This window comes from Triturus cristatus, chromosome 4_1 (assembly GCF_964204655.1).
Source record: "Triturus cristatus chromosome 4_1, aTriCri1.1, whole genome shotgun sequence".
Taxonomy (NCBI): Eukaryota; Metazoa; Chordata; class Amphibia; order Caudata; family Salamandridae; genus Triturus; species Triturus cristatus.
Window position 1 is genome coordinate 190,923,427 of NC_140585.1, and position 15,732 is coordinate 190,939,158.

The 15,732-nt window shown below is 41.0% G+C and overlaps 1 protein-coding gene across 1 annotated transcript; it reads left to right on the plus strand.

Moving 5' to 3' along the window:
* The first annotated feature begins 6,465 nt into the window (after window positions 1-6,465).
* On the plus strand, window positions 6,466-14,508 carry LOC146853931 (mas-related G protein-coupled receptor member H-like). The gene is made up of 2 exons (XM_085651842.1): window positions 6,466-6,601; window positions 9,603-14,508. Exons 1-2 carry the CDS (start codon window positions 6,550-6,552, stop codon window positions 10,604-10,606), a joined length of 1,056 nt encoding a protein of 351 aa, XP_085507968.1. The 5' UTR covers window positions 6,466-6,549; the 3' UTR covers window positions 10,607-14,508.
* Window positions 14,509-15,732: the final 1,224 nt, after the last annotated feature.

Consider the following 15,732-nt stretch of genomic DNA (forward strand, 5'->3'; position numbering starts at 1 on the left):
CTATTAGGCTGTTTAGACTGTGCTCGAGTTAGGCCTCACTGCTCACATTGCTTGCCTCAGCAGAACACTGTATTTTGTCATTATTTTTCTCTTCTATTCACAGCTGTTTCTCGACTTACTAAAGAAAAGGCTATCCTGGCTTTGAATACCTATCTGAGTGTGTAGTTTCTGCTCCCACGTTAGGAGACGCTGAAACTCAGAGCAATGATCTCGACTTTCTGATAATATGTACCAATCTGGCAGATGGTAGTCCATCCCTCTGTGCCTTCTATGTTCATGTTCGTCCAGTAGTTTTCCACTGTGGGTGTGGCTGGGGGCTTCTTGGAGGAAGGATTGTGTGCTGCAGGCTGGGAGGGGGTCAGTCCCTCGGCAGACATCTTAGGGTGCAGGTCATGATGGACTCTTCTTCTGCAGAGTATTGTTAAGAAAGATGTAAGTATGTATTCTCTACTGTCTGACCGACTCTTCATTCTTTGGAAGGCATAGCAGGTGGTTGTAAGCAACCCAGGTCCACTTCCTTCACTTGGCAAAGTGGCAGTAAACTGCATACACAGGCTCTGCAGTGGTAGGTGTGAGGGATCACTGACAGAATATCGAGAGTGAGAAACTCGACCTACAGAAATATCGACGCAACAGTATCGATGTCCAGAATATCGAAGTCCTATCAACATAAGGGGAAGTACAAAAATATCGATAAAAAAATATTGTTGTTAAAAATATCGTTTTTTATGTATAAAAAAAATTAAAATAAAGAAAATAACACATATAACTAAAATAAACATAGTTAAAAATATTTAAAAATGTTTAAAAATATAAGTAATACATGTAATGTAAAAATCAATTAAACATATATATCTATGAAATATAATATATATACTTACTTAATAAATTATTTTTATATAATTATTTTAATAACTTATACATTGTTTTAAAACATATTAAAAATTATAAATACATATATATATATATACACATACACCAATATTATAAATTAAAATTAAAACATATATATAACTAATTAAATTATTACAATATTTTTTATCTTTTTATAATACATTTTACACTACATTAACTAAAACAGTAGAGAAAATATTGGATAGCGGAGAGGATAAAACTACTATTCCTACTCCAGAGAGTGCAACAGTAGGGAAAGTGTTAGATAGCATAAGGGTAAAAATTACTATTTCTACTCCAGTTAGTGTAACAGTAGGGAAAGTGTTGGATAGCGTAGGGGTAAAAATTACTATTCCCACTTCAGAGAGTGCAACAGTAGAGAAAGTGTTGGATAGCTTAGGGGTTCAAATGACTATTCCCACTCCAGAGAGTGCAACAGTAGGGAAAGTGTTGGATAGCGTAGGGGATAAAATAACTATTCCCACTCCAGTGAGTGCAACAGTAGGGAACGTTTTGGATAGCGGAAGGGTACAAATTACTATTCCCACTCCAGTGAGTGCAACAGTAGGGAAAGTATTGGATAGCAGAGATGTACAAATAACTATTCCTACTCCAGAGAGTGCAAGAGTATGGAAAGATTTGGATAGCGTGTGAGTGCAACAGTAGCGAAAGTATTGGATACCACAGGGGTGAAAATTACTATTCCCACTCCAGTGAGTGCAACAGTAGGGAAAGTGTTGGATAGCGTAGGGGTAAAAATTACTATTCCCACTCCAGTGAGTGCAACAGTAGGGAAAGTGTTGGATAGCGTAGGGGTAAAAATTACTATTCCCATTCCAGTGAGTGCAACAGTAGGGAAAGTGTTGGATAGCGAAGGGGAAAAAATTACTATTCCCACTCCAGTGAGTGCAACAGTAGGGAAAGTTTTGGATAGCGGAGGAGTACAAATTACTATTCCCACTAAAGAGAGTGCAACAGTAGGGAAAGTGTTGGATAGCAGAGGGTTCAATTTTAAGTACTTATCAATTAAATAATTATTAAAAATACATAACCGATTGATTATTATTATTTTTAAATAATATATAAATACTAATAACTAAATATTAATAATTACATTTTTATAATTACATTACTTCCCACCCTATTCCACTATAAATCCACAACCCACTCATAAAAAACACAATTAATATAATTATCAATACATTAATTAATACTAATTAATAACCACATTTCTAATTAATTCATTAACAATAAATTAATTATAAATAATAATAGATAAATATTAATCAATACTTTATTAAAGTAAAATTACTTCCCACCCTACTCCCCTATAAACCCACAACCAACTCCTATAAAAAGAAAAAAATTAATGCAATTATCTTTTATTTACTTAATATTAATTAATAACCAACTAATAATTAATTATAAATTATTTATAAATACTAATAAATGATTATGAATTACTTTAATATAATTAAATTACTTCCCACCCTATTCCCCTATAAACCTACACAACGCTCCTAAAAGAATGAGACATTTTATATAATTATCTGCTAATTAATTAATAATAATTAATAACCAACTTATAATTAATTAATAATAAATCAATTATAAATACTAATAAATGAGCATTAATAATTATTTTCTTATTATTAAATTACTTCCCACCCTATTCCCCTATCAACTCACAACCCGCTCCTAAAACAAATTACACAATTTATATAATTGTCTATTAATTAATAACCAATTAATTGATAACTAATAAATTAATTGTGAATACTAATAAATACAATAATAATTACTTTATTATAATTAAATTACTTCCCACCCTATTCCCCTATAAACCCACAACCCGCGACAGAATAAATTAAGCAAAAATTGTTTTACATAAAAATATTTACAGCTAAAAATGTAACACATACATTAAAAAAATACATTTATACCAGAAAATTACCTCACGTACTTTTAACACGCATACTAAAATATAGAACACTATTACAAACATTGATATTATTAACAACGATATTTTTACAAACGATATTACTGTCTTCGTTATTAAATAAAAAGATATTTCTTGCATTACTGTCGATATTCTGTACCACGATATTCTTGATGTCTATATTCTTGACCTATGATATTTAAAACTCGATATTCTGGTAGGTCACATAAAAAACTCGATATTCTGTCTGTTCACCAGGTGTGGGACAGTTTTAAAAGGAAACTTGTTTGGGTGTCACAATTAGTGCTGCAGGTCCACCAGTAGCATTTAATTTCTCAGTCCTGGGTACATGGCATAGCACTTAAAAGGAACACAAGTAAACTATATATGCCAGCTGTGTATACATCAATTTTAACGTGTTTAGGGGAGAAGCACATACACTTTAGCACTGGTTAGCAGTGTTATTGTGCTCAGAGTCCTAAGGCCAACAAAACTATTTTGCAAAAAAAGGAGGTAAGCAGGCAAAAAGTTTGGAGGAAGACCACCTTACAGATGGCAGGTCTAACAAAGATGTTTAAGGGTTCAAGGGAAGAGCTTTTTCAAATACAAATCCACATAGCAAAGATTCTAGAGTTCGTAAACAGGTTCTCCTTCATGAAGCACCAGTATCTGTTGATGAAAAGACATTATTAGACTTCACTAACATTATTCATGAGAACTTGAAAGCAAAGTTAGAGAATGGAAGCCGTATATATAATGATTGAATAATTTTCTTATAAAATTGTGGGGTGTGACAGGTGTTGCTGAATGTGGAGTCTCTAAATGGGCTGCTGGAAAATTGATGCATGTGTATTTTTAGGTTATGGAGGATATTCTGAACAAATACAGTGAGTTTAAGAAGGGCGTTATTGAATACTGCCATTCCTTCTATCTGGTGTGATACTGGTACCCACCAATGCCATTATTCCAGGTGAAGGAATACTGCATTGATATTGACTCTCATACTGGAATGTGAGCAATGTAAAGGTACAGAAGCAAAGATTTGCTGGTCTGATTGGCTCAGTGGTTGTGAGAAGGCCAGCATCACAAAGAAGAATTAAGTAGAACCTATGATACTACCTATTCCCATAATGAAAAAAGATATTGCAGGTCGTTGTTACTCATTTTGTGGCTGGGCAGGGAGCAGGTCGACTGAAATGTAACCAGGTAGGGAAGGACAGTCAACTGCAGGATAGTTCAGTTTTTCTTTAGGATTTGATAAGACATGCAGTAGGAGGCATTTTGGTATAGAATGTAAAACATGCCTTAGAAGTATTCATTTTCACTACAACTGCCCCTTGTCATTGCAACATTTCTCCATGTTGAAGGTTAATAGCATCTGCGAAAGGAGGGTTGTAGCCCCATGTCATCCTCAGCTAGTGGTGTTCTCAATCCTGACACATCGGAGCATAAAGCGCTATCCATGTGTGTTACTGATCAAAGACTATGACAGTCTGCAGTAGCGTGTTGTGATTGGACGCAGGGCCTGCTCACAAGTGATAATGTTAAATGAGAAAATGATGGCACAATACTGGTACCTGAAAATTCAGAAAGCAGAGCTTCGTCCTCCAACCAGAGAAAAAAGATGGCATCATGGTGGTGCTGTTTACACTGCACTGACAACCTGCTGGTCATTACATAGAAATCTGCAGTGAACAGTGATCCCAAGCAGTAAGAGGCGATCCCCCCACTCACAGTGGGGGTTGAAGAAGAACACGAGAGTCGATGAACTTTAGATAGCCACAAGGGCATATTAAGTGGCTTACGATGACCTGAGTATGCAGTACAGGGGGTATTCTTCGCAGAAACGGACATAGAGAGTGGTAAAGGGCAGCAAAAGCCAGTGTTTTTACCCTTTGGTGGTGTTTTATCAGTTACAATCTGTTTTAGTGATACCTTTCAACACTGAGGTGCTTGGAATTTATCAGATGTAATGATCATCACCTATTCTGACTTTTCTATGGACTAACAGGGAGATGCTGGCGCTTACTATTCCAGCATCTGCATGTATCTTTCAATTCTGGGATGCTTGACCTGCCAAAATGTAATGGAGAGTGCCAACTCCCTTGTATCTGGTAATTACTGGGTTCAATCAGCATCACACCACTTATAATCCCTATCTCAATGGCAATTCAACTTACGATGCAAATATTGGCTGTGTCGCTTGACGCGTCAGGGGATCTCGGTGAGTGCTTGATCCTTCTTGTGCCTCAGTCATGCAACTCTGTTTAGTGGGCCCAAATCACTGGTGTCCAATGTTAATCTATGATAGTGACATTCTCAGGCTTTTGACAACATATGAATGTATTTGTGATGACGCCAGCTTGGAAACATTTCCATTGTCAGTGGATATCCTAAAAATGTGCATGGTATCGGGCCCTCTACGTATCTATTTTTAACACTACTGGTTTAGGATAATCTGTGCTATGATGCTAGCTACATCATTAGATAATGAAAGTGATGTGTTTCTCCTTCCTTCACCACGCCCATCACCATGGAGCGTTCCCTAGGTTAAACTGCACAGTTCAGAAACTCAAGTATTTTACACTTGATATTTACATTACTAGATAACACGACCTGATTACAAGTGGCCCGATTGCGATGTGTGATTATGGCACATAGTAAAATCCACTATCAAGGGGGAGACATTGTTTACTTCACATGTGTTACATCGCATGCCATTACAGCGCGGTCGTTACAACGACTACGTTGTTACATCGCATACGATTACATCACAAGTCGTTACAACGACTTGCTGTAGGGGGCAGAAGATGTTGGATTTACAATCCAACACCTTCCCTGCTGTTGCACAAACCTGAGTAGGAATAGTAAATTATACTATTTCTAAATCCAACGTGCCCCCTACAGCAAGTCGTTGTAATGACTTGCGATGTAATCGTATGCGAAGTAACAACGCGGTCATTGTAACGACCGCGTTGTAATGGCATGCGATGTAACACATGCGTTATAATGACATATATTCAAATCAAGGTGGTCAGCTTTTGTCCATGCAGTTATTATCACCTAGTCTGACTCTTTCAGATTACCGTGCAGATTTTGGTGCTGAGGACACTAATATCCACACTTCACGGTAAATTCCAGCAGCTTTGACCTTCCAAAACTTAAAGGAGGTTGCAAAATGTATTGCATCTGGTAATTACCTGGCACCTTCCTTCACCACAATCGTTTTGATGAACCAGTCTTTAGTTTAGCCTGCACAATTCAGAAATGTAAGTATTTGATCAACCATGTATTATTCACATCGTATATTACCAAAAAATAGATCATAACGTTAACGGGAAAAACCCTTTTTCTGTCTACCCCATTGGAGCACGTACACCAAATGCAACCAAACGTAGAAGTACCCGGTTTCAAAAATAGCTTTGTAATTGGTTGCGGGCACGCCCCATGTCGCTGACGTATTGCACAACAGATGCCCTCACAGGGAAGAAGCTGCACCATGCAAGAGCTGAGTCACGATGGTATGTATTGCAGCGGGGTGGATGCCAGCTTTCAGGGTGGCAGCGGGTACTTACTCTCTGGTACAGAATTCCCTGTTGAAAACAAGCCAGTCTTAGTCCATCCCTTGGGAGGCGAGACAACGTCGCAAAGACAATGAAAGCCTCGGAAACGTTCCTCACTTCTTAAGTGAGCCTCACGTCTTCACGTTCAGTCGGATGCTAAGAGAGCACGTGGCATCAGAGGCGCAGCTGAGCCCGTCAAGCACAGGTAAAGTATTAGCGTTGCTTTAAAGTCCTCTCTGTGGCCTTCTCTCTACTGATAAGCTTATTCTCTCGTTTTCTCCTCACTCTCTTCTTAAACTCCCTCTTCCCGCTGATGTAACTATCATTCACGCTGTCCCTCCATCTAGCTCCTAAAAGAGGGTTGGGTCAGGACTCACTCTGTAGAACACTTAGGTTCGCAATTGCTAGTTTTCCGGAGTTTAGAGGAAGAAATACCGGGACCGGAATGAACAATTTTTGTATCTCCCCACCATACTTCAGACATACCAAGTTGTTGCCACATGGAATGGGGAATAACGACGTGGACCTGGGAATAACAGTTCTTATTCTGCAGGCGATCTGTGATTGTGGGAGTGTGTGGGCGGCAGGGCAGTCTCTGCTGTGGCTAGGAAGAGCATTGCATGTTCCTTCTGTGCTGTTGGAGGAGGGTGGGGGGGGGGGGGGGGGGTGGGAGTGGGCAGCCTCCCTTCCCCTTGGCTCAGAGCACAAGTGGTTTGACAGGAGGACGTTTCTGCCTGGTGGAAAACTCTGCCCCCAGAATTTAGGAATACCGCTCAACTAACTTTTAATGAAGGAGACATTGGTGGCCTGATAAATGGGGATTTGGCATAGGGTGGCGCAGCAGGTCACCTTGTAGCTCTTCCCGATGTCAAAGTGAAAGGGCACGAATGCACCAATACGATGCATTCCTGCCCTTTCCCCCTGCGTTGGCACCATTCTACAGCTTAGTTCCAACGCAGGCACCCTTGCACAATGGTGCAAGGGTGCCTGTGTTGTAAGCAGGATTGTTTTTGTGTAGGAAGGGACACCTTCCTGCACAAAAAACAATCCTGGGAGGCGTTATCCTCTTTCTACATGTGCTGCAGAATGCAGAACACATGGAGAGAGTTAAAAACAAGGAGAAATAAAGTTATTTCTCCTCGTTGCGCTTCCCCTGGGGAGACGTAAGGTTTTGGCGCATCCCCAGGTTTACCTGTATTTGTAATTCTGGGAAATTGCCAAAATCAATGGGTGTTGCATCCAAACACGACCACAATACCCATGGGATGCCTCCCTAGCGCAGAGTAAGGAACAGCAATTGCACTGTCTTGCCTTACTCCATATCTATCAGAACAGTCAAAGCCATGCATAGTGGCTTTGCGTGACCTCATAAATATGATTTTGTAGTTTGCACAGCTGGAGCGTCACAAAAAGTGATGCTACGGCGGGGAGAGGGGCTCACAAATATGCCCCTGGATGTTTAGGAGTGTTTTATTATGGGGCATAATAGATAGAAGTGTCAGGGAACTGATAGAGAAGGAGCAGATTGATAAATTGGGTTGGTCGGGATTATGTATAATTACTGTGTTTATGAAGGGAAGGTGGGTTTGTGAATATGAGGCATTTGCTAGCGAAATGGGAGGTAGAGATGTGTCTGTTGTTTGGAATTACAAATCATGGGTCATATAGATATGTTGTCCTGTTTGCAATTATAAGGGAAGGTGCAGCTAGACGGATGTGGGTGAGTGGCTATGGTTGCATGGGAAGGGGTTGGACAGATACTTTGTGAGTGTTAGAAAATGAAAATATGGATGTGTTGACGTTGTTGGGATTGTGAGCAAAGATGCATATTGGAGTATTGTGGTGGTTATGGAATTAGGTAAGGTGTTTAAAGTGTAATGGTAGTTGGGATTGTAAGGGAACATAAGTGTTGGGTTGTCTGGGATTGTGAGTGATGGTGCAAATAGATGTTTTTATGTGGTTGAATGTGAAAGGGGAGATGGAGATTGACATGCTGGGACTGTTTGCAGTTTCAGGGGAAGGTTAGGTCGATCTTTTCAGTGTCTGGAGTTGCAAAGGAATGATAAGTTGGTGTAATTGTACATATCAGAGAAGATGCAGACAGATATGTTAGGATGTTCTGGAGTGCAGGTTGAAGCATAGCATTGTTTGGTAGTATCAAAGAAGGTGAAGAAAGATGTTGTAGGTGGTTGGTGTTTTAACATGAGATGAAGTTATCTTTTTGTTTCACTTGGGGAGTCAAGAAATGATCGGGTAGATTTGTTCAGGGTTTATGGTGCAAGGAAATGTAGAGTCACAATATTGGTTACTTGATATAAGGAAAAGTGTAGACAGATGGGAGAGTGTTTCGGTTTGTAAATACCAGTACTGCAGTGTTTGGGAATGAAAAGTACGATGCAGGTAGATTCTCTTGGATTTTTTTTAATAGTAGGCGAAGATGCAGATAGAAGTTTTAGGTGTTTGAGTGAGAAGTCGAAGATGAATATGTTGGGATGCTTTGCATTGTCAAGTTAGGTGCCGATCAATAAGTCTTTGTGTTTGGACTTTTCATGGAAGGTGTATATTGGGGTTGTTTGTTATAGTCAGGGTTGGTGCATATTGTGCATTTGAAAGGGGTGTGATGGTCTGAATATTGTGGGCAGGTGTACATTGGTAGGTTGGGGTGGTTTGGGGAGTCAGGCCATGTGCATGTTGGTATGTTAAAGTGTTTTGGATTGTCAGTGAACGTGCAGATTTATATGTTGGGATTAACTGGTACTGTCTCGGATGAGATGTTGGGGTTGGTGGGATAGAAAGGGAAGGGTTAGATAGATGCGCTGAGGTGGATAGTGTTTACATAGGTGTTGCAATAGCCATAGCTGTAAAGGTAAAACTAACTTGGCCGCTGTTATATTGAGATATATCATTTGCATCATGTTTGATTAAGTGGATCACATGGAAAAACTCATGTTAATTTACATAACTTTTTCTCATGCTTTTTTAATACCAAATTAATTATTGTTCAACAGTTTCATAAAGCGCACAATTACTGATTGGAGCATCCTGGCGCATGGTCTTTCACAAAAAGTATTGGTTAGGTTTGTTTTGGAATAAAATGAGGGTTTACACCTTGGACTGGTTTACCTGGCAGGTGTTAGAAGTTGTCCTAGGAATTTGGTATATTTGTCTCCCATGTTTTACTCCAATACATTTTTTTTTTTTAATAGGACTCAAAACAAGGATCATGGCAAACTTTAGCAATAGTTCTATTGCGACTACATTTAAACCAGAAGGAAACAGTACAGAACTAGCTAATCACGATGCAGGCCAGAAGAGATCGAATTTCGCACTAACACTGGACTGCGTGACTTTGGTCATCTGTCTCATCGGATTGGTTGGAAATGGCATCATCTTGTGGTTCCTCTTCTTCAAGATGAAAAAAAACAACTGCAATGTCTATATAATCAACCTTGCGATAGCAGATTCCATCTTCCTCTTTGGTTGCACCATCATACTTGTGGTATTAATTTGTGCCAGTAGTCATGTGCAGGTATCGGTAACAGACAGTACCAATGCAATGATTATTGCTGGAGTGCTCTACAGCATTGGTTTCAACGCCAGCAGTTTTGTCTTGACGGCCATCAGTGTAGAGCGGTGCCTGTGTGTCCTACTCCCAGTGTGGTACCACCATCGACAGCTTACGAAGCAGTCTGTCATTGTATGTCTTCTACTCTGGGGCCTATCCTGTTTGGTGATGGTTCTGGAAAGCTTTATTTGCAAGCTTGATGTTCAATACCCTAATCCAGGGTCTGAGTCATGCACCGGTGTGTACCTGTTCACCTCTGCGTTGTACCTCTTGGTGGTCCTGCTCATGGTTTTGTCGAGCCTGACCCTGACCATCGAGATACGGAAGACCGCCAAGGAATGCCACCCGCTTAGGCTTTACATTGTCATTATGGTCACTGTCCTCATCTTCCTCTTGTCAGTGGTGCCCACAAGGGTGCTGGGTCTTTTGTTATACTTTGGGGTTCTGCCACCAGAGATGTTTTTAGTGGAATTTGCAAGTGTGATATTCATCTGTACGTCTATATACTGCAGCACCAACCCTTATATCTTCATATGTGTAGGGATGTGGAACAAGCACTGCTTTTTGCGTTCTATCAAACAGGCCCTTGAGAAGATCTTTAAGGAGACAGAAACTTCATGGCAAAAGCAGTCTGTTGACAGCTAGAATATTTTTCATTCTAAAAATACTGGTTGAAAAATAATGCATGCTCTAAAGGCCCACTTCACAAAGAGTTTCCGTGCCTCACATGCATGTGTGAAAGTTGGAAATCTGGCAGTGCAATAGATCTTCCACCACTGTAAGGTTAGTGTTGGGGTTTAAACATGGGTGATCCTAAAGGGTAAATAAAAGGGTGACCATTAGAAATGTTATCAACACCACCATGTTGTAATTGTGGGTTTTCACAGACAGTTCCATTTGGGTTTCATACCCCTTTTGCAGACCTAAAACTCGCTGGTTGAGGTAGGCTGGCCCTTGTTGTGGAGGACTTTGAAGATGTGGGTGAGGAGTTTGAAGTGGCAGCCTTTGCTGAAGGGGAGCTAGTGTAGTGTTCTGATGTGGAGGGTCATGTGGGTTCGTCTTGGTAGGCCGAGGACAAGCCTGGTGCCTGCATTCTGTATTGTTTGGAGAGTGTTTAGGAGTTGGATATTGATCCCTACATATAGGGTGTTGCCATAGTCCAGGTAGCTGGTGATGAGAGCCTGGGTGATGGTGCTACTGGTGTCTGCGGGGAGCCATTTGAAGATTTTTTCAGCATGCGTAGTATGCGGAAGCGTGCTGAGGCAACAACGTTCACCTTTCTTTTCGTGGATAGATTACGGTTGAGGATAATGCTTACGTCTTTTAAGTGTTCCATGTTCTGGAAGGGGGCTAATTCGGTGGGCCACCAGGTGTTGTCCAAGGGGAATGCGGGGTCTCCGAATATTAGTTCCTCAGTTTTATCAGTGTTAAGCTTGAGCACTTATTCTGCATCCAGCTGGTCATGTTAGTCATGCACCTGTGGAAGGTGTTTTTTGTGTTGGTGGGGTCGGAGGAAAGGGATAGGATGAGTTGGGTGTCAACCACGTAGAAAATAATGTTCTTATTGTGGATATTGACCGGGGGGCTAGGGAGGCCATGTAGGTATTGAAGAGAGTGGAGCTAAGGGAGGAGCTTTGGGGGACTCCACTGATGATGTCTTGTGGATCTGAGGCGTAGGGTGAGAGGTGGATGCTTTGGATTCTGCCTGTGAGAAAGGAGTCAATCCATTTGAATGCCTCTCCTTGAATGCCTATCTGGTGGAGGCCAATGAGGAGTGTGTGCTGAGATACAGTGTTGAAGGCTGCGGAGATGTTGAGGAGGATAAGAGCAGCGGTTTTGTCTTTGTCCATGAGGGCTGTGATGTCGTCCATGGCTGTAATGATTGAGGTTTCTGTGCTATGGTTGGTGCAGAAACTAGATTGCAAGGGATCCAGGAGCTTGTTGGTTTCAAGATGGTTGGTCAGTTGGATGTTGACTGCTTTTTCCATGACTTTTGCTGGGAAGGGTAGAAGAGAGATAGGTTGGTAATTTTTTAGGTCTGTTGGTTCTGCAGAAGTTTTTTTTGACAGAGGTCTGGATTGATCATGCTTCCATGAGGTGGGGAAGCAAGCCTCTGAGATGGAGACGTTGTGAATGAGGGTGAGTTCCTTGCAGATGGTGCAGGTTCCCTGGTTGAACATGTGGTGAGGGCAGGAGTCCCTTGGGGCTCTGGAATGGATAGAGCTCATGGTGGTGGTGGTGGTCAGCATAGTGAGGGGTTCCCAGTAGAGATGCCTGGGTTGTTGCCTTTGCTTGTGTATAGTGCGCTGAGGGTATCAAGTGGGGGTTGGGGGTTGAAGTGTTTGTATATTGCTGCTATTTTGTCATGGAAGAATTCTGAGAGGGTGTTACAGAGGCCCTAGGAGGGTTTGATGTTGTTCTCAGTTGCTGTAGGGCTAGTATACTCTCTGACAAATCGAAAGAGTCATTGCTGTGATTGGAGCTGGCATTTAGGTGGTTGTTGAGGGCCTCTTTCTTGCAATTTTTTAGTAGGGAGTGGATTTTCTTTTGGCTTTTTTAAGGTTTTACATTTTGGAGGGGGTCATGTTGGCGTGCAAGGTCCTTTCCAGTTTCTTGCAGCCACTTTTTGCAGAGCCCCTCAGAGCCACGCAAAGTAGCTTTGTGTGGCTCCAAAATTCCGTCTTGAGGTTTGCATCGCTCTTGCACCACGTTCTGTGGTGAAAGAGCGAGGCAAATGGCCTCATATATAGGCTCCTTAGTTCTTGGTTATCTAAGCATAACGAACCCCTGAAACCATGTCATGAAACCCTGGGGATCCCAAATCGAAAGTTGTGTTAGAATTTTTGGACCGTTGCCATTAGTTAAATACTGATTTCATGTGCTGTGGCAAGTTCTATTTGCAGCAGTAAATATGAATGTTCATATTTTACATACACTGCAAGATAGTACACCTGTACAATACACAATATGGTGCTTAAAAGTACCTTCACGCAGGGGCAGTTTAATAAGTCATGAACATTTTCCTTTTTTGCCATTCATTTTTTGTAAGTTTCTCCGACTGTGCAGTCTCAAAGACTGTATTTGATCTATATATGTGAATATTTTATGTGCCTCTTCCTGATTGAATTTTAAAGCAATGTTCAGTGCTTCAAAAATAGTAATTTTTCCCACACTTTGTAAACATATGGTGACTAAACTACCATCATGCAGTCAGAAAGATAAGTAATAGATAAAATACAACTGGTAGGAACAGACATTAGGGTCATAAGGTTTATATTGCTCTTAATGCTACTGAATCAGTTTTGCATGGATTAATAAAGGCAGATTTGCAAATCCCTCAGGCCCAATATTGGGCTTCTTTCTGAGCCAGGAGGGTGGAATAACCTCCTGGAATTCTGCTCCGCCTAATTCCAAGTACTTAGGTATTTGCACACCTGTTTTTTTCATGTATGGCAGTACATGATGTGATTTTTCAGCCGGTTTAACCAGCTCGAAAAATCACATGAGACAGCAGCAGTCTCGTTCCTGTTTCACTTCTTACGGTGAGCATGCAAAGCACCTCCTTGCCAGAAAATACTTTCTCCTTGCACACCTACTTCTCCCAGCCGCCTATCTCACCTCCACCCCACCCCACCCCACCCACCCCACCCACAGATCTATGCCTAGATGAATAACCTGCTTAGAGCAGGTGGTAAATATTTGTGGAAAGAATTAATGGAGGTGTGAATTCTGTGTAGTTTCACGGCCAGAAAAGAAATTCACACACAGTGAATCTCTATTCTGTAGGATTTTAGCTATAATTGCACGAGGAAGGACTACAGTTTCTTGAGGATCTTTTATTGGTTATACCGTTGCTTTCTATTGTGGGCTTCATTATGGGCCAAGGAAGAAACTGGTTTTACAAGAACTCTTATTTTAGACTGTTCAACCCTAAAATGATGTACTAAGTATTCCTTGGCTACTGTATATCAACTTCTCTCTCATTAGGCTGTTTAATTTATCTATCTGGTTGGATCCTACAAAGGTATCATCACTAACCAAGAGAAGGATTAAAGAAACCTTTCTCCAGCATAGACCGGATAATCGATCGATGGACGATAGGAACAAATCAACGGTCGCCCTTTATAAATCTTCGAACTTGGAGGAGGGAGGAAATAACTATTTATCATATGTGTCTAACGCGCAGCGTTGTTGTGTGCTGAATGCGACGTGGCATTGTGCACCGCCTAGTTGCTTTCCCAAACATGACTTGGCTCTTTGCCCTTATGACAACCGAAGTAAACAAAGCACGTTGCACTTTCTATTGTTCTTTGAGTTTTATCAGAATTTTAAGGATTTGTTTCTTAATTCATTGTTAGTTGCACAGAACATTAGGTCACATAAAGTAGCAATGAAATATTTGGTGACACTAAGTGAACCCTTTTTATGCTATAACGTTGCCCTATTTATTTTTAGATCGATTAAATGTGAGGAAAAGTATTATGCAATAGTGCAACAAATGATTTTTTATAATCATCATTGCATGTATTGTATCAAACGGGTTTTTAACTGTTTTAAATGTGCTATTCTGGATGTACTTTTATGGCTGTTTTTGATAGCCGAATAAAGTTTTACAAAACAAAACTATAATTGCCATTTACTGGTGTGAAATTGCAGCAGGGGAATAGTAACATCACAGGCAATATCACCCCCCTACATTGTAACGTATAATCAGAGTCACTATTGATAAACTTCTAAAGATTGAGGCATGGTACTTTAGTTATCATGCTGGATTTACACAAAAAACAGCCCTGAAAACGTTGACATATTTATACATTTCAGAACATATGTGCTCTGCAAACCTCTGAGAAGACCTCCTGATCCCTGATGGTTTTGCACCTGTAGGTGGCCTGTTGAGAACTGTGTGATAGCCAAAGCAGGAAAAAAGGAAAATAAAGTTTGTCAAGTACAACCTTCATTTGTCGAAGGGCTCTTGTAGAGGAAGATCATAACAGGCGTTGCCCTACCCAACTACTGTGATAGAAGTTCCCCCCACACCTCGCCTTTAACATAGTGCCACCATTCAGTATACTTTTCATACTTGCCTCAGTCCTGGCCAAATGTGATACAGTGAGTTATGTTAACCTAACTCTTTCTGCATGTGATCAAGATTTAACAATCCACAACTTTCATGAACTGGGCATTGCTGCATCAATAGTGGGATGCGTTAGATCCTCCTTTTTAGGTCTCGCGTAGACATCTAGTAATCCGTATAGCTGCTTGCCTCCTGCTTGTAATTGGCTTATTTACGGTTACTGTGATTTTCCGTCCTCCCCATTGGTTGCTGGTCCGATGCATCACTTCCGTTTTTATCGGAAGCAGCACCCACCAACTACAGTTCTTTTGTGCTGTGGGGCTTTGTCAGTTTCGTTTTTGGGACTACTTGGGCTTTTTGTTTTAATCATCACGGCGCCCGCTTCATGGGCTCTGGCGATTTCAAATAACAGACCTAAAACAGATGCATACCAACACATCGCCACGGCGCCCGCTTCACTCTACAATGCGACTACAGTGTTACGCAGTTCTCAGCAAACACATCTCTTCTAATTTGATAGGGAGCAGGGCCTGAGGAGGGCATTGGCGACTGCCCCGATATTTGGTCATACCTTGAACGGTCTCCTAACACACGCGATATAGCTGAACGGCCACTGACAGGCAGGGACTTTGCCATGGATGGAATTTAGCTTACACCGCCTGGGTAAACAGAGGCCTGATGCCCTGCATGTCAATGA